This window comes from Hibiscus syriacus, unplaced genomic scaffold, assembly GCF_006381635.1.
Source record: "Hibiscus syriacus cultivar Baekdansim isolate YM2019G1 unplaced genomic scaffold, ASM638163v2 tig00117056_pilon, whole genome shotgun sequence".
NCBI lineage: Eukaryota > Viridiplantae > Streptophyta > Magnoliopsida > Malvales > Malvaceae > Hibiscus > Hibiscus syriacus.
Genome location: NW_024063539.1, coordinates 364867 through 389200, shown reverse-complemented (window position 1 = coordinate 389200; position 24334 = coordinate 364867). Strand labels below are relative to the sequence as shown.

General features: G+C 34.9%; 5 protein-coding genes and 1 pseudogene across 5 annotated transcripts; 2 read left to right on the top strand and 4 right to left on the bottom strand.

Annotated features, from left to right (window-relative positions):
* Positions 1 to 1056: 1056 nt before the first annotated feature.
* Positions 1057 to 5328, bottom strand: LOC120198081 (annotated as a pseudogene).
* Positions 5329 to 9165: 3837 nt separating this feature from the next.
* Positions 9166 to 14126, bottom strand: LOC120198080 (triose phosphate/phosphate translocator, chloroplastic-like). Its single transcript, XM_039199467.1, has 13 exons — positions 13971 to 14126; positions 13835 to 13891; positions 13381 to 13457; positions 11331 to 11393; positions 11024 to 11102; positions 10811 to 10931; positions 10625 to 10720; positions 10421 to 10533; positions 10228 to 10305; positions 10008 to 10124; positions 9602 to 9701; positions 9340 to 9440; positions 9166 to 9222 (listed from the first exon to the last, which is right to left on the bottom strand). Exons 1-13 carry the CDS (start codon positions 14124 to 14126, stop codon positions 9199 to 9201), a joined length of 1182 nt encoding a protein of 393 aa, XP_039055398.1. The 3' UTR covers positions 9166 to 9198.
* LOC120198614 (zinc finger protein ZAT9-like) lies at positions 14063 to 15793 on the top strand. The gene has a single exon (XM_039199923.1). It carries the CDS (start codon positions 14199 to 14201, stop codon positions 15654 to 15656), a length of 1458 nt encoding a protein of 485 aa, XP_039055854.1. The 5' UTR covers positions 14063 to 14198; the 3' UTR covers positions 15657 to 15793.
* A 345-nt stretch (positions 15794 to 16138) lies between these two features.
* On the top strand, positions 16139 to 17294 carry LOC120198610. Its single transcript, XM_039199918.1, has 4 exons — positions 16139 to 16410; positions 16565 to 16654; positions 16756 to 16852; positions 17095 to 17294. The coding sequence occupies exons 1-4, from the start codon at positions 16221 to 16223 to the stop codon at positions 17231 to 17233; spliced, it is 516 nt and encodes a 171-aa protein (XP_039055849.1). The 5' UTR covers positions 16139 to 16220; the 3' UTR covers positions 17234 to 17294.
* A 546-nt stretch (positions 17295 to 17840) lies between these two features.
* LOC120198608 lies at positions 17841 to 20091 on the bottom strand. Its single transcript, XM_039199916.1, has one exon. It carries the CDS (start codon positions 19984 to 19986, stop codon positions 17932 to 17934), a length of 2055 nt encoding a protein of 684 aa, XP_039055847.1. The 5' UTR covers positions 19987 to 20091; the 3' UTR covers positions 17841 to 17931.
* Positions 19997 to 23391, bottom strand: LOC120198609. The gene is made up of 4 exons (XM_039199917.1): positions 22935 to 23391; positions 21189 to 21424; positions 20272 to 21060; positions 19997 to 20144 (listed from the first exon to the last, which is right to left on the bottom strand). Exons 2-4 carry the CDS (start codon positions 21420 to 21422, stop codon positions 20124 to 20126), a joined length of 1044 nt encoding a protein of 347 aa, XP_039055848.1. The 5' UTR covers positions 21423 to 21424; positions 22935 to 23391; the 3' UTR covers positions 19997 to 20123.
* Positions 23392 to 24334: the final 943 nt, after the last annotated feature.

The window sequence follows — 24334 nt, the reverse complement described above, 5'->3', positions numbered from 1 at the left end:
ATTTTTCTTTAAAAATAGGTACCTAACGTTTTTATTGGAGATTTTTAGGTACATAGACCGTAACGACCGTTAAATTTGATCGTTAAGTGACACATGTTATGCTCTCGTAATTTTGATAATTTATTTAAAAAAAATTAAAAATTAAAAAAATTTTTATTAAAAAACCCCAACAGCCACAACTTGCGTCACCCTCCCCCCCACCCCTTCTCTTTTTCTCCTTCCCCTTTTCCCTTTCGATGATCGTAGACCGATCACCCATGACTGTCATTGCTACCTTCATCGACACCGACGTCAATATCCGATCAAAACCCCGTTAGCTTTTCGTCATAAAATACTACCATTTGTTGTTGATAAGCGTTTAAAGATTCGTCGAATTTTAAAATCTCATCACTTATTTTCGTCGATTTCAGTCGATCCCGACATCTATAAGCCACATCACCGCCACCATTCGAACCACCGTGCAATTACGATCAAAACCCAAGTGTTCAACGACAGTGATGGCCAGAGATACCACGACAGTTGGTAATGAGAGTTGAAATGAGATATTTTAGTTTTTTAGAGGTTTTTTTTATAATTTCATTAAAAGTTTTGGTTTTTTATAAATAAATTAACTTTTTTAAATAATATTTTTATTATTAAAAAGTACAACATTAAACAACTAAAAATATAAGTGAAAAAACGTTAAGTATATATTTTTAACAAAAAAAATTCTTTAGACATCAAAATATTTTTCGAGATATTATTTAAAAACATATTTTTGTATTAAGCCTTATTAGATTTGTAATTTACATATATAGATATTATCCCTTGTTTTACCTGTAGAACTACAAGAATCCTTGTCAGTTTTTCTTCCCCAAGAAGGGAGAAAAAGTGGGGTTTCCACTCCGATTTGTGAGATCTATCATACTTATTTGAGTGAATTTTATAAGAAACTTTTGATTTAAATATGGAAAAGGTATTTGTACTGTTTCAAAATTCAAAACAGCCATCATACTTTTAATTCTCGAAAAATGCTGTGTCCATCAGTCATTGATTGCTTTATTTGGTATGGTCGGATATCTTGAAAATGGTTCCAGGCATCAAAAAAGCATCTATTGCTTAATCAAGTTCCTGATAACATATGGAAGTATGCCACCATTGTTGAAGTAGGCCAATTCAACCTGCAGTTGTAAAATACACTCAGTTCTGGTTTTAAAAAGCATATAAAACTTGAAGATATCCATGTTAAACACATTTAAACTAGGATTCCATAATAACCATATCGGGTAAGTTGCATGTTTCTTCAGACAAGGATGTATTTTTCTTCATTAAAAGCAATAACCATGCATGATAATCACATGATAGCAGATGATAAAACACAATGCATGCTGCACTAATTTGCACCAAAAAAAAGGAGTATTCGTAACCATTTGGTAATTCAGTGTCGAAGCGGACAGTGCAGGAGAAAGACTTCCCATTGTCCGTCCTAACAGTCACATCTTGGCCGGGTCTTATATCGGTTATTTTGCTTGGGAGATCTATGGTATAACGTTCATGACCAGTTAAGCCTAGTGTGTCTGCGTCCACACAAGACTTGAAACAAAGTGGAATGATGCCCATTCCTACCAAATTACTTCCATGGTTTCTCTCGAAACTTTTGGCAATCACTGCTTTTACTCCCTGTTATGCAACAAAGTTACTAAGGTGCACAAAACACCAACCCATGCAAGCTGCTTAAGTTAGACGCACAAAAATTAATTCTAAATCATCTTGTTCATTTTTTAGTCGAGCAGCTCAACCTATGGAGCTCATTTTTTTCACCAGATAAACGAGTTTAATCAAATCTAATAGAGTGAGCCCAAGCTGCTCGGTTTTATTTAATCTTAAATCTTTAATCAATCACTTTAAAAGTGAAATTTGATCAAGTGTGAACCAAGCTTCGATCCAAATTCCATATAGAACTCAAGCTTTTTACAGTTTGAATTCAACCCAGCTAAGCAAAGCACATAAAAAGACTTACTAATAGCATTGGACCTTTTGCAGCCCAATCTCGGGAGCTATCACTTCCATACTCCGCTCCAGCTAAAACAATGGTGTCATATCCGGAATCTTTGTACCTCTGAAATTACAGATTGATTGTTGAGCTTACTATTTGCATAATATGACTGCATAAATAATTTGATTAAATCATATTCCATACAAAACCAATAATTTGATTGTAAAATTGGCATTTATTGAAAACAAAAACTCGGTAATGAAAGTAGAGCTATGAAAACAAGAAGTCACTGTAATAAGATAATAAATTGGTTTAATATCAAATTGTACTTCAACATTGAAGAACTCACCATTGCTGCATCAAATACATAGAGTTTCTCTCCAGTAGGGACGTGTATGGTTTTCGGGCCAACTTCCCCATCCAACAGCTTGTTAACAAGGTGAATGTTAGCAAAAGTTCCTCGAGCCATCACTTCATCGCTACCGCAACGACTTCCATACGAATTGAAGTCCTTGCGATCTACCCCACGGTCAAGTAGGTATTTTGCAGCAGGACTGTCCTTATGGATGCTTCCTGCAGGAGAAATGTGATCTGTTGTGATACTGTCACCAAAGTTCAGTAAGCAGTAGGCATCCTTCATGCCATGGGCTCCAGGAGGTTCCATGGTCATGTTCTTGAAGTATGGAGGCTCGTGAATGTAGGTTGAGTTGGGGTCCCATTAGTACATGGTGGAAGAAGGCACAGATAGTTGATTCCACATGGGATTGCCTTTTGTAATAGCCTCATAAGTACTTTTAAACATATCTGGCAAGACACTTGAGTGAACAGCCTAAAATAGCAGATCAGTTCAAGCTTATTAGTTTCATGCAAAAATACACGAACTTTGAAATTTCACGAAAATTTTAGGATGTCTACCTCTGCAATTTCTTTAGTAGATGGCCAGATATCCTTACAATAGACACTCATACCATCCTTTCCAGTTCCGATTGGCTCCTTATCAAAGTCAATATCAACCTGGAAAGTCACCATAATTACTCGATGATCATAAAAAAAGATACTACAAAAGCTTAGTCCTTTATCAAAAAATTAAATGCATTGACCAACTCAATGACTAGACATAATCAAGTAAAACTTATTTAAAAACACCAGATATATTTTCTTCGAAGGAAATTAAATCCAGATGCACAAGAATTAATTAGTTTAGAAGATAACCACCATTGAACTCTCCAGCTTTCTGAGTTGACATCAGATTATATGGATTGTATAGTGATGACATAAATCTCAGTGAATATTTAACAAATATAATCATCAGCAGTAAAAAATTAGGTATAACGAACCGTGTCAGCAAGGGCGTATGCAACCACTAAAGGAGGTGAAGCGGTAGTTAGATCTTGTTAAGGCATGCACACGACCCTCGAAGTTCCGGTTCCCAAAGCACAGCAGATGCTATTATGTCTGTAGAATATGGAAATATTTTAGATTAGCCAGTAAAAAACTGAACATTGAATTTCGGTTCCAGAAAGTACATGCATCAAGCAAAATATGAATCCAAAAAAGGTTTTACAGTTAAAATTTTCAAGGGTACCATTTTCTGAAATAGCAGAGGCAACTGATTCATCCAATTCTCCTGAATTTCCTATACATGTTGTGCAGCCATATCCAACAATGTGGAAGCCCTGCTTTTTCAAATATTCTTGCAACCCACTGCGGCACATAAACCAAAGTTAGTTAACATCTTTGTTAAAATTATACCGAATTTTTTAATTAAAAAAATCACTCCAAATCCATTCCAGATACAAGTAGAAATTAAACAATACCTCTGCAGTAAATATTTTGTAACAACTCCTGAACCTGGTGCAAGACTTGTCTTTATCCAAGGCTTGGCCTGTAAAACAATTATGTAAGCAAAATTCAAATATTCGCATTAACATTAGTAGTCATATAGTTCGAGGAAAGGCAAGGTAAGGAAGTATGAATACTTTGAAGAGAGATTTTCAGGGAAAAAAACGAGGGTGCAGAATGGGAAAAAAGATTGTAGGAGATATTGCAGAAAGGAAGGATCGGCACAAACATAAAGATAGAAAAAAGCCAAACCTGTAAACCAAGTGCACAAGCCTTTTTTGCAACAAGACCTGCCCCGAGCATGAAACTAGGATTTGATGTGTTGGTACAGGTTGTAATTGCAGCAATTACAACACTGCCATGCCGAAGCTCTGCTGGCTGTCCATGGAATGAAAATTTTGCCACCTTGTCCTGTGCCTCTTTTGGCACAGCAAACCCCTACACATATGTTAAGATATTCAGCAGAATGTGTAAAAGTTTAACAGAAAATAATTCTGATAATTTTACACCTAGAAGGAGAGAATTCTGATCAAACTTGGTCTATATCATTTCCTACCTAATCTTATTATTTTATCCTTTATTTTTTCTACAGTGTGATTTTTGTTGCTCGCGTCACCATATTCCAGGAAAAGCAGCGTATGGATTAAGTTCTAGAAGATAAGAGGGGTAAGAAATCTAGAAGCAGGGAAAAAGGAAGAAGAGAGAACTGTCCATATATAGATTCATATGAACAGGTCATAAGCATGGTACTTTCTTTTTCTATGTTTCGGATTCATGATAGAATATTAAATACCATTACAAGTTAGAGACAAATTATGGTACTGATTTTATTTTGGAAGTTATGCCACATACACAGAGTTTGTAATCAAAGATATTTGGCTTCAGGTTTTAGCCAGGTAAATTTACTTTCTTGATCACCATACTTCAATATCAAGTTGTTTGTAATTTGTTATTTTTTGGATAATTTAGTTTTATTACCCAAAGAGCAGTGAACTGCTTCAAAAGAACAATGAGAGTTCGGAGTACAAGGATTGCCCTAAATCAAAGGCAAACAAACAAAATCAAATTATACCCCATTGGTTACAAAGATTAATATTAACAGAATCTAATCTATTGATAGGCCTACCCCTTAGATGAAATCCAACAGTTTCCTTGATAGCTTTGAACATAACATCAACCGTGGAAGCTTGACCTTGAAAGATTCTCTTGTTCCTTTCTTTTCAGATTGTGTAAATTAGAGCATTGGAAGAGATTTTCATTAAAGAAGTGAGGAGGGATTTGCCATTCCAAGTAGCAATAGCCCAATTAAAGAGAGTTTCCCAAGAAGTGTGCCTAAAACAAATTCCATTGGTGTCAAAAATAGCAGACCATAAAGCAGTGGCAATCGGACATTCAAAAAATAAATGATTTCTAGTTTCAAATCCTACTCCACAAAGAGTGCAGTGGAGGTCAGTAACCAGCCCTATACGATTGAGCCTTTCTTTTGTAGGAAGGCGATCAAAGAAAGCCATCCATGCAATTAGGCTATGTTTTCTTGATATGTTTTCTTCACCCGAAAATAATGGGACCCCAAAGGGGTCAAGGAAACCAATTATCTTTCCTTTTAACCATAAACACCTGGTCATGAACGATGGCACATCTTTTTCCATTCAGCCAACCCAACCCCCTTCCCCCGGCCCAATTTTACCCAAATGTCATCATAAAAATAAGGGTAAAGTATAGTAATGGTCACTGAACATTTCTGAAGTTTGTATTTAGGTCCCTCAACTTTTAAAACTTGCAATACAGTCCCCTAACATTTATTCCGTTTGCAATATGGTCCCCCAACTTAAATCACTGTTAGAAAATTAGGGTAAATTATATAAACGGTCATTGAACTTTTCAGGCACTTGAATTTAGGTCCCCAACTTTTAAAACTTGCAAAACAGTCCCCCAATAATTTTATTTTCTTATTAAATATAGATGTATAGAAAATATAAATGATTCAATTTATATTTAAATGTATGAATCATTTATATATTTTTGATATATTTTATTTTTCTTGTATAAACTAGTATTTAAAATATGCTTATATTTTAATCAAAATATTTCAATATACGAATAAAAATATATTTATATAAATGTATATTTATATTTAGATGTATAAATAAAAAAATATATTCATATATTAATGTATGAATCATTTATATTTTTTGAATATTTTATTTTTAATAAGAAATTAAAATTATTAATTATATTAGAAATACTCAACTTAAGATTTATATATATAATCATGAATTATATATATGAAAAATATAATTATTAAATTTAGTTTAAAAATATATAAATCTTAAATTTATTCTTTTAAAATATTGTATCAACTAATATTTAAAAAATATATTAAATCTATCAAACAATTTATCAAATATAATATTTTTATTGTAAAAAAATATAATATTTTCCCATCATTTATTGGTTTCAAATTTTTTGCCGAAGTTCAAATCTCATTATTTCCATTTTCCATTATATTCTTTTTTTCTGGCATTGGTCATACTATTAGTATATGTATTATTGTATATCTCTTAACACAAACGATGGTGTTAGCTTAGTGGCTCCACCCTGTATCTTTCATTTGCGTGACTCAGGTTTGAGTTTGCCCAAGACCCAAATTTTACTTCTTTGTAACTTAATTTTCTTCTAATTAGGTGGTGACATGTGTCACCAATAACATATATCATGATCATGTGTTAACACATGTCAGATCCTGGTTAAATGATTAGTTTATTAAATTTTATTTAATTTAGGACCAAATTGATGGCATATATAAATAATTAGGTGGTGACATGTGTCACCAATGACACGTGTCATGATCATGTGCTAACACATGTCAGATCCTAATTAAATGATTAATTTATTAAATTCTATTTAATTTAGGACCAAATTGATTATATAAATAATAAAGACTGAATGTATAATAATGTCAATTCCTTTTAACTGCCACTTCATCATTTGTATCAATTGATAACGACTAGTGGCTTAGTTGAAACAGTTAAATAATTATGTTGTATGATTGATAAATTTAAAAGATCGATGACAAAAATAAAAAGGGCTAGATAGTTAAGTTGTCAACCTAGTAGTTTACACTTTTATTTATACGTCAAAATAACATTTTATAAATTTAAAATTCGAATTATTTTAAACCTCTTCTATATCCTAACTACTTTTTTTAATTAAAAAATTTATTCAACAGATAAGAATTATACTATTATATTTATATAAAAAATACTTATCACATGAAATAAGATGAAATTAAATAATAATAAATCTGACATAATTGAATTTAATTGAATTATTTTGGAATTTAGGGTTTAGAATGAAATTAAATTACTTTGGAAATTGGGGTTTAGAATGAAATTGAGGACTATTTTGCAAGTTTTAAAAGTTGGGGGACCTAAATTTAAGTGTCTAAAAAGTTCAATAACCTTTTATATAATTTACCCTAATTTCTAACGGTGGTTTAAGTTGGAGACCATATTACAAACGGAATAAATGTTAGGGGACTGTATTGCAAGTTTTAAAAGTTGAGGGACCTAAATGCAAGCTTCAAAAATGTTCAGTGACCATTACTATACTTTACCCTAAAAATAATTAATTATCAAAATAACTCCCATTAATGATCAACTTTTGATCTGACACTCATTTTTGCCATATAGGCAAGGCAAAGGTGCGTTCTGCAGGAAGCATTTCGGATACAGCCAAGAAATTATATACAAAAAAAAATTCCAAATCAAGAAATGATGGGTGTTTAGTGATCAAATAACCACCTAGTTTTCTGCTTTTCCTTCTTACCGCAACAGCCATGCAGGTAGCGTTTTGGATACAGTATTCGACCGCTCCGACGGCTATCCGATTGCCTGCCCACATCATTATCAGACGCCAAGTCATCGACTTCTTCTTCTGTCCCAAAACCAGAAGTGTCACTCCTTGCTTTTTGGCTTCTTCCACTATTGCAGGACCTTTCTCTTTTCCTCCACCACCGAGACTTCAACTTTCACCTGCCCATAAACAAAATCAGCATGATAAAAGGATACATTAGTTAAACTGTCATTGTGTCCATATACCACCTCAGGTCTCTTCTGCTTGCACATCCTTTTCAGGGAGGAAACTGGTTCACATGCCCTTGGAGCTCTGTTCTCATTATTTGTAACTGTAACATGATTATTAAGATTAATTCAAGCTAATAACCGAAACACTTTACATGCTAAGTATAGAAGAAAAATGGAGAGTTTCAAACCTTGTTTCGAGGGTTTTGTTACAGAGAGAAGAACAACAGTGTCCTGACATTGAACAACAGTCTGAGAAAGTGCCCATTGTAAAGCTCCCTTGGCTTCAATGCTGAGAATCAACCACGATCATTATTTTCCTCCCAATCACCAACCCAGCTTCTTCTCCGACTTTGTCACAAAGTTGATGTATTTTTTTAGCAGAATCCAGAATAGGATTGGGTTGTGTTGGAGGAGACTTAACTCTAATATGAGGCCTAATCCTGTTTAGACAGAAACCTGGCAACCTCGGCCCTGTTCTTCCCATCTCCTCAAATGCTTCACTGCTGCTAAGCTTTCACACCAAATTATATGTGTATATATATATTTGATGAACCAAATTTCTAGATGTAAGCTTGAGGGGAATTGGTTTATTTCATTTCTGCCAAATTTGCTTTCTTTTGTTTGGTAATCATGAAAGCAGGTCTTTGGTTTCCCTTTTTTTTTCCCTTTTGCGGGGCAGTTCCTGAACGTGCCTGTCATGAATCCGTAGGCCCTTCCATTTTAGCTCAAGTAGCATATATATATATATATCATTCCTCTTAGCTATGAAATAATGGAGAAGTTGAGGAACGAGTAATGATATCAATAAGTGGAAAAGAAGATAATTAAGAACTTATTGATGTTTTTCGGTGAAATGAATATTAGATTCGTATTTAGAAGGCTAAAAAAATTAATTGAAAATTTTGAGATTCAATTGTCCTTACTGAGGCCGATGACAAGCGACGGATGACGACTAAAGACTTTAGTCAGATTTATGTGTTAAATTTATATTTTATCTAAAGTTTAAGAGTCAAATTAATATCTTGTCTAAAGTTCAAGAGTCAAATTAGTGTTTTATCTAAAACTTAGGGGTGAATTATTCAAATCATTTGAGATATTTGAATATATCTCAAATCCAAATTAAATTATTTAACTCTGGTTTGAAAGTTTGTACAACCAAAAGTAATTAGTTTGTAACGGGGATCCAATGACAATTTTGATTATTACGACTCTCAAATCTCAATGGAAATGAAGTCAAGTCCAACTAAGAAATTTGGTCTTATTCTTTCCCATTTCATAATCCCTCCATCTTCACCATTAAATTCCTTTGGATGTTGCCTTCTGAAATGTTGGAATTACATGTAAAGTTATCTATAAGTCAATTGAGATAAATCTTGGAGAAAATGTTATAATGCTATTTAAATCAGGAAAGAGATGGGTGCTGGTAACTGATCTTACTCTCTTTTGTTCTTCCATGTTTGCTTTTATCAGGGAATAGATGGCCACTCCAGCGATTGCTATCGCAGTTCCAATCCCAGTTTGAGTGGAGATCTTATTGCCTGCAACAATACCGTGTTTTTATTATTATTAATAATATTATTATTTATAATGATCATCAGTAAAGAATTGAATCAGATCTTTTCATACTCGTCCGAATCTGAGTAACATAGCCTGCTGCATGAACATACGGTATGCGGGAGAAAAACCGGGAAAAACTTACCGAAAACGACAATAGAGAAGCCGATAACAAAAACTCGCTTCAATACATTTCCGACTGCATGTGCAAGTGGTGCAACCCTTTCCAAGGTATTAGTAGCCAGCTGCATTTTCTCACCTCAATGAGTTAGTTCCGTAAGCGAACCTTGAATTCAATTCACTGATGCAACTATTCTAAAAAGATGACATTCAACAAATCTACAATTCAAGTCCCAGCATTAGCTTCCGGCCATTTCTTTGATGACATTTCCATTTAATAACATATGTAAGAGTTTAGACAGAAGGAAAGAACGAAACCCGAAACTTAACCGATTCGTGCAATCACAGTCCACAGATGACATTCAAGAAACTCACTGTTTCTGAATTCATATATTTCACATACTGCAGGGTTTTTTTTATGCAATACATACCTGATTGTAGAGGTGATAAAACATTCCAATCCAAAATAAGTCGGACAAGAATTTGGTTAAGCCAACTTTGGCAATAGCATCTCTGAATCCATATTGCATCAGCTGAGGACCCTCAATCTGGATTCAAATCAACTCCATATTAGCAAATCATTAGTTATAAATAGTTCAATCAAAGTGAAAAAGCATGGTGAAGATCCCTTCTCATTTTTAATTTACTTACAAAAATTGCAGGTGGTAGACAGAACAAGAGGGCAATGATGGAAATATATGCATAAACATTTGTGCTATCCATGCCTGTCTGTTAAATATAAAGGGAAAGCTATGTCAATCAAGGCGAATGTTGAACACGGATGTATATTCGATACAAATAGAAATTTTTGTATAAAAGGTAAAGTGAAATTTCCTTCTCTTACCATTGCTTTCTTTGAGTATATGCTTCTGTAAGTAAATGCAATGTTTGAAATCATTGCACTGATAAAACCAGTCCAATTGAAAGAAAGTTCAGTGAGTGAAGCCATTGAAACACCTTAAAGTAAAGCAGAAGATAACATCAGATGGAAAAGATTAATCAGAAGGAAATCTGTTTAACATGAAAAAGAAAAAAAGAAACACTTTACCAATAACAACAGGAGCTAATGAAAGCCAAAGGGAAAGTGGAATCTGATGGCCCAAAACAAACTGAGAAGCGGCAGCATAGAAGAATGGCTCCAGGGCTGTTGAAAAACAACAACATAAATTTAGATTGCGACTGAAGGCGTTTAAAAAAGTTTGAGAATTGTTCCCATTTTCAAAAATCATTTTACCTTTGATAGTGTGAGTGAAGGACACTGCAACAGCTGCAAATGATACATCGGACATGACATGTCCAAGGGCATGGCAGAAAGCAACAGGAGTCAACAGAACCAAGAGCTCCTTATCAATTGGCTAGTAAAATAGGAAGAAATTATGCTTTTTAAGATGAAATCCATCATCTAATCTAATATTGAACAGAAAAGAACTGAGAAAACTAAGCTTACAGCTCTTTTTGGTAGGCCAACACCCCAAGAAACCAGACAGTAAGCCACTCCAACTACCAGATGTATAACCGAAACAAAACTGCAGAAGGGGGGAAGTGAAATAACTCTTTATTACAGATATGTTAATATTTTCTTTTAGTTTGTCCTAGTATTTGGAGTATACTAAGAGGATCACCTCCCCATACACCTACACATACACATAAATGATAAATGTGTAGGATATATAGATTCTTCAAGAAAAAAATGAAAAGTACTGGGTAAAACTGCGACGAACTCTTAAATCTAATGATGCATAATTTGTACATACTATGGATATGGGAAGTAATTGTAGACCTTGTTGAGAATGTTGAAGATTACATTTAAAAAGTACCTGCATTATAGATCGAGAGAACCGTGAAAATCAATATGAAGAGCATCATTTTACCCGGAAAAGCTGAAGAAGAAAAAAAACATGGTATCAATTTAATTTGTTGAAGCATTTTATCATATTGCTTTGGGACATAGGAGGCAGGGGAAGGAGCTTAATTCATAGGAGCAAAAACTAAGATGATGGTTCATTCTTTTATGAACTCAAAATCAATTAACAACAAATGGGAACACCCAAAGCAGATTAAAAAGCAGCTGCATGTATAGTTAGTTAGCTCATATGAGTTATCAACGGTATTCGTACGTCAGGAACATCAATAATGGAGAAAAGAGATTAGGAGTTCTGATTCCATCGTCTTTTACTTCTTCAAAGATCAAATACTGCTTTTTCTCTGCGCTTACGTACAAATTTAGGGTAGTATGGTTCGAGTCATAAGAGAACCGATTCATCGTCTATGCGAAAGTTTATGGGATTGTTTAATCGCAATTTCCATAGAAATCATGTTGGAAAACTTTTTTTTTCTTGGCAAATCGTTTTCCGACAGAAATTATGTAAAGGGAGCTTTGGCTACTTTAAAAAATAAGAGTAAAATACACAAGTAATCCCTCAATTATAGGGTATTTTTATGTGTCCCCAAACTTAATACAACTTTAGGTTATTGACTTTAAAAAAATAATTAATACAAAAATAAGTGTTCAAATTATTCATTTTATTAACTTTAAGTGCTTAAAAAAATTTCTTTCAAAATTGATGACTAGCATTTCCGATGTTATATTTTTAGGTGTTTGATCCGTCATCGCCGTTAAAAATTTTATTATTTAAAAAAACTTAAAATTTTATTTTATTTTAAAAAATCTAATTTTTTTTATTAAATAAAAAACCTAATAACCCTAATTATCTACCCACCGTCGTTGATGTTACCTTGATCGTCGCCCTTTACTATCGGTTACTTCATCTAATCAGATTCTAACATACGGCGAGAGGAATCATCGCTTGAAATACTAGATTCATTTCCCTTTACCGAAATCTCTTAATCCCTGCCATCATTCATTTTTTGTTGTAATATCGTTTGAAGCAAGAGGTTTCGGTCGTCGGGTATTTGTGCCTTCGTCTCTTACTCTGTTTTGTTTTTTTCTCTTCTCGGCAAAGGTGTTCTCGTATAAACGCCTCCACCATGAAGCTCATTATTTCCCGCTCATAAAAGGACAATCCAACATAAACAAAGAAAATCAGAGAAAACATTCCACATACGAGACCGAACTAATCTTATGCGGTTCATGTTTTTTTTTTTTTTTGATTAATCATGTTGTGATGCCTGGGATATGAAATTCCATGATAAATACTTTCCATGGGAACACAAAGGAGGAGTGTGAGATAGACGTGCCACTGCAAATTGATCTATGAGGCTAAAAACTTGAGGATTTGTTGAAGATGGCAGTATAGGAAACTTTCTAAAAGAAAAAGATGAGAATCTCATGCAATTTCTACTAGCTTTATGAGGCTAAAAAGCATGTGGCTATGTGCAAGAACATGGTTCAACTTGAAATTTCCTATATAGTCCCAAGAATTCAAGTTTGCAATGAAGTGGTTAATCTACTTTGAAGTTACCAGTCTTGAACTATTGACTCCAACAAATACAATGGTGCGATCATATGAACCCCCTGGGACAACTTCCAATTAGCTGGATTATTTCTTTCAAAATTATTCAATGTTGTCAAACATGTATAGAAATTACTGCAGTTGCCTTTTTTGTTTAAAGTAAACAAATTCATCAAGTAAGCTATATGTTTGTGAGAGACTACTTTCATGTTCTATTATCTTTATTTTTTCGTAAAAATAAAATAAAAGTTAAGGATGGTTCACGTATTATGATCATCTTTGTATATCTTTGACTGTGTTCGTGAATATATACAACCTCAAAGCAGCTGGCAGACAAATTCATGGGAGTTCCAAGCTCTGGTTTTCATCCCTTTATTCAGAATGAACTTACCTTCTGGTATTCAACCCTCTGCTTTTGAGTCCAATATGTGGATTGTTATAAGCATTTCCAAGTTCGAATTTCAGTATCTGAATTCAGTAGTAGTATCTAATTTATTATAATAACATTTATTATCGAAATTAAGATATTTATCGCCGATAACAATAATTAATTTCTCTGTCACACGTGTCCTCACGAAAAAAAATAAAGGTATGAGCAAGAAATACGCTCATAAGATATTTGCAGCTTATGATGCGAATGTGAGTTACCATTGTCATATATAACAAAATTGTGAGGTTTTAAGAAGAAGTAAAGGGCAATAGTTTTGGATGTTGCAGCTGATGCTTTAACACTCATTCGTTGGGATCCTTAGATCCTCAAAAAAGGAAAATAAATAAAACTCAGAAATCTTGACCATTCAATCCATCACCGAATGGTTCTCACTTGACTACACGTGCTGCTTTACCTTTTCCTTTACCTTTTGAATCTTTTTTTGCCTTTCATGCATGGAATTCTCCTTCAACTACAACACAAAAACAAAGGAGAAACAGTCACGGCCTTTTTTATTTGCTTCTTCATCTTATAGGCCTCTTCATCTCCACCATCAGCGACACATCTTCTTTTTCTGGTTGTCCAAAAGCAAGAAACTTTGTGATCTGGATTCTGGATTTTGCTTCTTCGCCAATGAAAGATGTGTTCTTGGTCATGAAAAAATGCTGTATTTTTTGAAGATTCAAGGTAAGGAATAAGCTACTCATCTCGTTTCGATTACTGGGGTATTTTTCTATTTTTGTTATCAGTGATCAAAACCCTTTGAAATTCTTTCTTAAATGGAACAAACTCGAGAGAAGAAGTTTGTTTGCAAGTTTTGCAACAAAAGGTATCCATGCGGGAAGTCCTTAGGCGGTCACATAAGGACTCATATGAACAATGAGAATTGTGGTGAATCAGAGACAGTGCCATCAGCTGGACTTATCTGCAATGGAAGAATCGTCAAGAGAGTCGCCGAAGCTGAAGCCGATGGCTATGGCCTGAGAGAGAACCCCAAGAAAACCAAGAAATTCTCTGTTTCGAGCAATGCTCCTTTGCTCAAAGAGATGATTTGCAAGGAATGCGGTAAGGGTTTCCATTCATCCAAAGCTCTTTGTGGTCACATGGCTTGCCATTCAGAGAAAGAGAGGGTCTATTGTGAAAAACAGAAGCCGATGATGGACAGTCAGTCCGACACCGAAACATCATCGACTCCAAGTAAGAGGAGGAGATCTAAAAGAATAAGGTACAGATCAACTGAGGTTTATTCTAACAATTCGGTTGTTATGGAGAATGGTTCATCATCTGTTTCGGGGATTGAGCAAGAACAAGAAGAGGTTGCAATGTGTTTGATGATGCTCTCGAGGGATTCATCAGGTTGTTGTAAGAAAGGATTGAGTTCAATTGGCGACTCTTCTGATAACAACTCTGTCATTCTGGAAGCTAAATCATCGTCCATTGATGTGAGGATTACTGTCAAGAATGACATGAAATGTGTTCCCAACAATGGTGAGTACTTGAAGATGAAACAAAGAGACACCAAATTGAAATCCGCTGAGGCTGGTCCTTCTTCCGAGTGTTCAGATTCTTTTTATTTCACGAATGGACCCAAAAAGGTGGAATTCGAGGAATTCGATTCGAAATTCGGGAAGAGTTCGAGTAAATTCAAGAGTTTGAACACTGAATTCCCCAAGGATAATAACCAAGCAAATAGAGGTTTGAATCAGTATGATTTGAGAAGATCAAATGCCAGGAATGATGATTATTACAGTCATGAAGTTTACTGCAATAACCCTTCAAAAGGAAGCAAATATGAGTGTTTGACCTGCAACAAGGCCTTCGATTCCCACAGAGCACTCAGGGGACACAGAGCTAACCATACAAAAGCCAATGACTGCAACGAAGATAGCTTAGCAAATGATGGTTTCATTGTCCCAATGACTCATAACAAAGTGACCAAGCCATCACCACATGGAAGAACCCTAAATAATCCTCTTGGTTCCTCGTCCGAGAAAAGATTGGGATCAAAGAAAAACAAGAGGCACCAGTGCCCATTTTGTTTCAGGGTTTTCAAGTCAGGCCAAGCTCTAGGAGGTCATAAAAGGTCCCATTTTGTTGGAGGTGCTGAAGATAGAACATTGGTGATCAAGCAAGACTCGCCAGATATGCCCACTGCCGCTGTAATTGATCTTAACCTTCCCGCTCCTGTTGAGGATGATGCCATGGGGAATGTTGGGATCTCGCCATGGGAGATTTAAAGGTCAAGAACCATTCCTGGTGCAGGTGGAATGGTGGGTTCGGTCTCTTGAATGAATGAAGTCTTGGGAATAGGGTACTTCATTATGATGCAAATATTTCAGTGTATAGACAAATTAATTAGTTGGTCCCCTTGCATTGGAAACTACTTGTTTCTGTTCATTTTGTCTATGTTCTTAGATTATATGTTCATCATAACTTCAAATGATTTATCTTTTTTATATTATATGTTTTACTTCAAATGTATTCGATACATATATTTTGATTCAAGTCTCGTAAAGAGTATTTGACATTTTTCTCTATCATAACAATGTCGTTTTAGTGTACCGTTGTCGAGTCAATGGTTTAGTTGTATAATTGAAACGAAAATCAAAATTTAATGTTATAATTGAAATAACTGAAAGATCAGTTGTATAAATGATACATTGTCTAAAGCTCAATGGTATCTTGTGTAATTTACCCATATTAATATCAACCCTTCGTTCGTTTGCTCGCTCTTATCTTAACTAACGTTGTTCATCTGGAAGACAGGAAGAGAGAACCGGAGAGAGGACAACAACCCAACGATGTTTTGCTCAACAGCTTCCTCTATCCCCATTTATTTTGATAAAAAATTCCCCATTAGCTCCCCTAAAATCCTTAAACCTTCTTCTTCTTCTTCTTCACCTTGTTGTCTACCATTGAATACCTGGGTGTCACCCAAGTCTCTTGTACCTCTGGCTGCTTCTGTTGCTATTCTTCTTTCTCCAGTTCCAGGTACATCGATAGATGATTTGATGCTATATTTCCATGGCTTCAATTTCAGTTCATTGCATTGACTGTTCTTTTGACTAGTCAAATAAACTGCGAAATTGTTGAAATTCAGGGCATAGTTAAAAACGATAAATTGAGGTTCTTTTTCATTTTGCAGCTAAAGCTGGACTGTTGTCAGGATTCCCTGGAATCGAATCAGTTCCTGGTCCTAAATTACCTGAGATTGAGTTCCTAAATCGCTTCAATGGTTTGGTCATCATTCACAGTCCAATTCATTAACATTTGTGCTTTATATTCTAGTTTGCTGACACGAAATTAGCCTTAAAAATGGGTTGCTTGATTTTTCAGAAGAAAACCAGAAGAAGTACGCTGAAGCTGATGCAAGATTCAAGTCATCTCCCTTGCTGAAGCAGTTGTTAGAGCGGTCTAAGCAGAACAAAGAAAAGTATTTCATCTTCTTTATCCTATATCAGGATCAAAATTCCTTCAGTTGAACTAATATTTCTCAAATTCATTTGTTCACTTATCTGTTCAGTCGATGTGAAATTCGAGATGTCTGAATCCAACTTGAAAACGTATATTAAAAGATGGTTACATGAACCACTTATAAGTTCTTGAACTTGCATTATATGGTTAGTCATCAGGATAGAATTGTGATGTTTGCTGCAAATATTTGGAAAATTGCAGGAACAAGCAAAAAATTCAAGACAAGTACTGCCTACGAGGGGCAGAGATGGGAGTAGGGGATTGTTCGGTAGAGGCGATGTCGCCGGAAGACAAAGAAAAGTTCATTGCAACATTGAAGCAGAAGGTCGGAGTCGAATGAAATGGAGGGGACTTCTCTTTTTCTCTTTTCTTGTTTTCATTTCATTGGTTGGATATATTAGGTCAAAGCATATGAAAGAATAAATGTAATGGCAATGGCCATATTTGTATTGAGTTTGGTTTAAATCAAAATCCATGAAGAAAAAAAACAAGGCAAGATGAAAAATAAGAAATCGCCCCGTATGCTTTTCAAATGTTCTTGTACAGAAAGTTTGCCTGGAAAATTGCTTGAATAAAGTGCACCAGAAATTATTTTATGATCCAAGGTGATTACTTGAATAATCAAACCAAATAAGCACAAAAATATTGTTGAATTATTTTTTCTTAGCACTCCATTTCATAAACTTGAATTATTATTGTTCATTAAATAACTGTATACACAAGGTTATTGATCCAAAAGAAATATTTACATTTGTTTTGATTCAAAAGAGAAGAGAAAAGAAATAGTAAGAAGTTATCATCTCTTAGATTAAACCTATCATCTTCTGAAACAACCATTGATACTATGAAGAAATGATGCATGCAGAGCATTATTTATGGATGATACAAGTTATTTGTTTGTAACAATCCAAATTTCAGGATAAGAAATGTACGAAGGCAAGATCCATGGATCATCATTTTAGACCTCGCCTCTCAATGCAATGAACTAGTTCCCTCTATAGTATTCTCAATTAATACATTAAAAGCTTGTATTCGTTACTAGGTTATGGCAAGAGGTGGAGGATTCCCTGCAGGGCATCTCTGTCTGCGAGGCCGTCTAGTTGTTTTCCCCCACCCAGTAAGGCTTCTATCCTCCAACCCCACTTCGATGTTATTAAGCTGCTGCACCAGTGTTGTGGACATTGCCTCGGCTACCGAAGCAGGAGAGGAGTTAGTAGCTACTGACAACCGCCTCCGCCTGCCACGCCCGCTTCTGGTGCCATTTCTTTTTGTCAATCCGGATTGCCATGAGTGTCCTGTTGCTCTCATAAGCCATCCAAATGTCTGAATATCTTCTGTTACCTCATGCCTTGATAGGGAAGAAAGGCCTGGAAGGATGTCCTTTCGGAAGTCCCTCCGCTGCCTTCCTCGCCTTCCCTGGCCCTTCCGCGTTTGGATTGTTAACAAAGTGGTAGTTCCGGTTTCTTCCACTTTCACGTTTTCAGGAACCAGAGGTTTGGGCATGTAATCCTCTTCCTTGGTTTCTGCTAATTCCAAAATCATAGATTCAAAGTAATCAATCTCTTCCACTGAAGATTCATCTTGATCCCTATCTTTAACTCTTGAAAGATCCTCAAGCTTGCTCTCAAGATCCTCACCAAAAGAGGAAATCATCTCAGCAAACCAATTAAGGGTGTCTATCTCAGAAGTTTCAGATGAATTGGGATTGACATCATCCATATGGCTGCACAGACCAGATGATGAGATGTCAACAATTGCCTCAGCTGCACTTTTAATAAGTTCATCCTGCAAGCAGTCATCTTTGCTTCTTACTGATAGCAAAGGTGACCCACATGCCTTTTCCAGTAATTCTTCTCCATTAATAACATCCTCAGGCTCAGGAGCTGGTGGAGCTTCCAAATCTATCCCCCCAGCCATCTTCATGCCAGTGCTTGGAACAGAGGGCGTAAAAGAAGCTTCATTCTCATCAACACAGGAGTTCAAATCAATTTCAGGTCTTAGACTTGATAACTTTCTTTCTGCTTCCTTCCCTAAGGCTGAGTTCTCTGCAACAGAGTCTTGGCTCACATCGAGAATCGTTGCATCACAAGGTAAGTTAATATCAAGTAACCTATTTCTCCCCTTATTTTCTGCTTCACCTTCAAATGGCTCGGGAACAGATACGAATGGGGAGGTAAAAGAAGATTCATTGTTAGAAACAAAACATTTTTCAAAAAGAGGAGTCCCCAGAATCATTTTATTGTGCAGGCATTCACTTATTTCACTCCTGCTGGCATTGGCATTATTGGAGAACGGAACTGACTTCATATTTCGTGTCAAAATTTGAATGAAACCATTTCTGGTCTCATTTTTAATGGTCGACTGCTTTGTAGAAGATTGAGAGAAGCTCAACTCTCCAACAGTGAAATCCCTTGCTTCACTAGTGGGCTCGTTCTTACAAGCACGCTTGGCTCGTAACCATGGCAGGCCTGGAAGATGGTCCTCATGCTTTCTTCCTCCGACTACTTGATGACCTTGCTGCAAAACTGGTTTGGTAGATGAATCGTTCGAAAGCAACACATTCAAATTCATATCAGTTCTGGACTTCATATTAACACTATTTGAGCAGTTGTAGAGCTTAGATGAATCACGAGTGGTGAAGTTCTCTAAGACCCCCTTACTATCATTACTACATTTTGGGAAATCATAACTGATGGAAGGGAAGCAAATTGCAGGTTCCTTGGACCCAGACGATGATCCATTATAACATCCATTTCGATTGGGCGGTTCACCTCCAAAACCTGGGTTAAGTTTAGAATTGCGACTCACCTGCCACTTCTCCCAAAAAATTCCATTGCTTTGCGGTGCCATCATGGAACTCTTACTAAAAGAACCAGATGAATTCAAAAATGGGCGAGTCTGAGCTGAAACTGACTTCTGGATTAAGTTACTGGAAGGCTTTTCCCACGAAGAAACTGAATGAAACCATTGCTTCACAGCATCGGAAGAAGTAAACGGATTCAAACTGGGTATGCCGGAAGTCATGATTGAATCAGGATGGCTGTTATTGGATATTTCACAAATTCTTTCGGAAACTTCTAAACTGTGAAGCATTCTCTCTCTAGAGAGATATGCCTTGTTTTGACCAGTTAGCAAAGAAGTTGGAGGATCATGAGCTTTGTCAAAAAGAACATGTACCTGCTGAGACGATACACGCAACTTCTCGGACTGAAAACCTTGAGAAGTAGATATTAAGTTGGCTTTACAATGCCCTGCAAAGAAAGACAATATTCACATTAGAATAACCAAAATTACATGTTAAATTATGATCAGGCAGTCTGCACTTTTTTCGGTCTGGTATCAAAAAGAAAAGACTTGATGGAAATTTCAATTATTGACCTGCTTCAAGCACAGGGGGAAAGAATCCCTATTATTTTCAACGTGCACATTATTTATGGACCAATTATCACTTTGGCGATGAGAGCTGATAGAATTTTCTTTTGACAAATCAAGGAGCTCTTGTTTTGGTTTCACGGATGGTTCACAGCCTCCACAATCGGGATCTTGGCAATCCAAGTATGAAGAACCATTGGTTTCTTCAATAGGCTCATTCAAGTCGGCCAAACTATTTTTTCCCCGCAAACATGTATCAGATCTTGAAGTATCACCTAAGCAACCAGCCTTCCCAACATCACCGTGAAATAGCTTCTTACCACTCTCAGGCCCGATTTTCCCATTTCCACATGGAAGATATCTTGACATGCCAGGTGCTGTTTCATCCTTGAACTGTGCTGCTTCTTCAGTATCAATGTACTCATCCGCAGGAAGTTCAAGATCAAACGTTTCCCTTATCACTTTTGTGGGTCTGCACTCTACCACCTCAACACCATTTGAATCATCTCCATTTTGGGGCAGAAAGGAACCAGCTTGGATGGTGCTTCGCTTCATGAAACTCAGGGGAGAATGCCTATGCTCAACACCAGATACCAATGGTCTAGCACAATTGGAGTTTGCCGCAGGGAAGCTGAGGATATGCAATTTATGGGCATCTTCGGTTGTAATTTGCGAAGCTAATGGTCTTGATGAAAATGTTGGCCCAATAGGAACCTGATATTTTGGTATTTTTTTCTTTTTTATTTCATCCATCAAGTCCTTTTGGGTCCTATACAAGCGATGAAGCTCATACACCTGGATAAAGACAGAGAACTACAGATATTTAAATATCTACGAAACAAAGTTGAGTTTATAAACAAACAACACTCAACTTCATCGGAATATTTCAGGCAAAAGCCATATAAAACTAAATACAGGCCAACCTGAGTCCTGAAAATTGCCTCATGCTCAAGCATCTTTCGCTTCAAAGCATTCTTATCATACCCAGGATATGCATCTGCTATGGCCCTCGGGAAAAAACCATTGCAATACTGACCATTTATCAAGGTCTTATCCCCGTAATAAAGTGGCCAGTTACAACTGTTAGAATCATCGTTTAGATCTCTCATCGAGTAATATCCTGGAAGATAGCTTTCAGACTGCACTTTTGTTCCCATTCCTGAAATTAGTGAACAAGTCTAGGTAATTTGATATATAGTAAACAATCATAACTACTAGAATCTTAATACTTGTTGGCCTAAAAAAATACTTGCAGTGTTATCCATTCACATTATTTATAGCAGAAATCATAGATAATGATCACATATAAACATCAAAAGAGCACTGTAAATTCTCGTAGTATAAAGAAATTCTTCAAAAATGTGAGAAATTTTTTTCTAGCAGAGTCTGATTTTGTTAAAAACACGTGGAATATTTGTTATTGGAACAGAATAGGGAACCCTACCGTTGCTGCTAATGCATGGATCCTATCCCAATGAACCGTAAAACAAATAACAACAACCACAAGCAATTATGAAATGAAAGCCTGTGATAGAAAGCAACCCAAGTAACCAAAGATGAAAAACTTGGTTGAATGCCTCTCTGACAGTGATTTGACAAAAATAATTAAAAAAGAAAAGAAGCTTCAACAATAATTGAATGATCTTAAACCCTAAAGAACAGCCTAACAACTTGCTAAAGCACCAAAGATGATTGAACGAACCACTTATATTTCACATAAAACTGACTAGTAATATTAAACACAAGTCGTATGGTTGAAGGTCTATGGCATATGCCTGGTTGATGAGCAAATTCAACAGCAACCCAAAGAAAATATCACAAACCATCACAAGAATAAAGGAAGCAGCCGGTTAATAAAAATAAAGGATAATGGTTGAAGTCCTAAATTTCGATGTTATCCCTACTTTTAATAATGCATGCTATAACATCAACTACGTTCCGTAAATATAGCCATCAAAACCAATGAATCATCACACCTTTGTTTGGTACAACATGTCCATACACTAAAATAGTTCCTATACATAGTTCCAGCTAAAATGTAAAAGAGTTTTGTCCTACATTTATGAAAAGGTATCAGATCATGAATTCATAGCTATGCCATCAAAAGTAGACACATAAAACCAAGATTTAGGAGTATAATTCAAGTCAAAAACACCATCAATTAAGAACAATACCCACTTCATATACATATTGAAAACTCCCAGATAAAGACATAATTTAGCAGGAAAGTTAGGAACCCTATGAACAAGAAGGCAAAATCCTATTCTATTTATGAAGAAATGGGGACATTAAGATGCTAAATTAGTAAGCAAAGTTAATAGACTAGATCCCACATAACTAATACCTAAACTAATATGACAAACTACCAAATATTAACATCTAAAATTTAATTGCAAAAGATATGACACCAATCAAACCAAAATTACCAATAACCCCAACCCACAAATCACAACGTAGAAATTAAAACAATAATAATTAATTAAAAAATTATAGTTGAACTAAAAGGTTCAAATAACTCAATTACAAAGTGTATAAAAATAACTCAGGCAAAAAGGAAAAAATGAAGAAAGAAAAGAGAATCCAAATAACCAAATCATGGTAAGATAATAAATAAATAAAAATTCTATAAGTCAAATTAACAGTGTGGAGAAAAACGAAAGAACTTTTACCTCAGACCCACATCCTGTAATCACTCCTCCTTCAAGATTGTTTTATTTCCCCTTGCTAGATAATTCATAGCTCCCAAACATCCCCAGGGTATCAACAAAGATTAAATCTTTACAGAAAAAAATACAGCTTTCACAACCAAGTGAGTGTTATTGTAACACCATTAAAGGAGCTCAGATCATCATCAGATTGAATAAAAAAACAGAAGGAGATTCCGATCTACAGGGCACTCTCTTAAACAAAGAATAAAGAATAATTGTTGAAGTCCTGAAATTGGATTTTGTTTCTAGAGAGAAAATGTTTAAAAGGAAAAGAAAGAAAAAAAAAACTAGTAGAATGGTTTGGTTTGGTTTGGTTTGGTTTGGTGGTGTGAGAGAGAGAGAGAGAGAGAGAGATCCCATATAAGAAATGAAATCTTTCACACAAACAAAGACATGAAATTTGTCAACATACGGTCTCTGCTTTTTCTTCACTTCTCTCCCTCGTTTTCTTTTTCGTTTTTCTCTCCTTGGGTTCTTTCTGAAACTACGATTGTATATAAATATAATATATTATTTATAGAAAGGGAATTTCAGATTCTCTCCGCCTCCCCTGCTTTCTATTTTTTCAGATATTTAACAAAAATAATATAAGGCCCTTGTTTTATAAAGCTTTGTCAATTTTTCTAATTACTTTTAATATAGTATGAATGCTTCAATTTTTGCCTATTTAATTCAGTTTAAACTACTCATTAATTATTAGGACTGACTATTTAATCTAATCAAATAGAAAGAATTTAAGTTAATTGAGTTTATAGATATTACTTTATTATTTAAATTTTATTTTTTTAATTTAATCAAATTAAATTTATAAAATTTGATATTTATTTGAGTTTATGTTCAAATTTAAATGTATTTATAATATTTTAGTAATAATTGGTTCTAACTGAAATGATCTTATCTAATCATGTTATATATATATATATATGAGTAAGTAATATTTATAATATTATTTAATAAATTAAATACCATCTATAATTATATAATATTAATAGGAGTATAAAAGATTTAAGAAATTGGCGAGAAAAAAAAATGATTTGTAAAGAGTTGCACTTAAAAGATTAAATAAAATAAAATATAAAGTGAAGGGATTGAATTGTAAAAGAGAAAATTATTTTTACAAATAAAATTTAAGTTATATAAGTATTCTGGGTGATATAAGAACATGTGATTTAAATTTAATTAAATAGATTTAAAATAAATAAAAAACACGTAAAGTTGAAGATTAATTCTAAAAAGTAAAAGAAAATTTATTATACGGAATGAATTAAATCTACATATATAATAGTCATCGGTTGGTTCAAATTTGAGTATAAAAAATGATTTTAAAGGATGGAAGAATTTAAGAAATAAAAAGTTAGTGT

Coding starts and splice junctions, on each gene's coding strand:
- LOC120198080 (XM_039199467.1), bottom strand. CDS start 14,126: ATGAGTAGCTTATTCCTTACCTTGAATCTTCAAAAAATACAGCATTTT. Junction 11,394..13,380: donor AGAGGGTTGAATACCAGAAG/GTAAGTTCATTC, acceptor TCTATAATGCAG/GTACTTTTTAAATGTAATCT. Junction 11,103..11,330: donor AATTACTTCCCATATCCATA/GTATGTACAAAT, acceptor CCCCTTCTGCAG/TTTTGTTTCGGTTATACATC.
- LOC120198614 (XM_039199923.1), top strand. CDS start 14,199: ATGGAACAAACTCGAGAGAAGAAGTTTGTTTGCAAGTTTTGCAACAAA.
- LOC120198610 (XM_039199918.1), top strand. CDS start 16,221: ATGTTTTGCTCAACAGCTTCCTCTATCCCCATTTATTTTGATAAAAAA. Junction 16,411..16,564: donor TCTTCTTTCTCCAGTTCCAG/GTACATCGATAG, acceptor TTCATTTTGCAG/CTAAAGCTGGACTGTTGTCA. Junction 16,655..16,755: donor GTTCCTAAATCGCTTCAATG/GTTTGGTCATCA, acceptor TTGATTTTTCAG/AAGAAAACCAGAAGAAGTAC.
- LOC120198608 (XM_039199916.1), bottom strand. CDS start 19,986: ATGCTTCACAGTTTAGAAGTTTCCGAAAGAATTTGTGAAATATCCAAT.
- LOC120198609 (XM_039199917.1), bottom strand. CDS start 21,422: ATGGGAACAAAAGTGCAGTCTGAAAGCTATCTTCCAGGATATTACTCG. Junction 21,061..21,188: donor AGGCAATTTTCAGGACTCAG/GTTGGCCTGTAT, acceptor GTCTTTATCCAG/GTGTATGAGCTTCATCGCTT. Junction 20,145..20,271: donor TCCCCCTGTGCTTGAAGCAG/GTCAATAATTGA, acceptor CTTTCTTTGCAG/GGCATTGTAAAGCCAACTTA.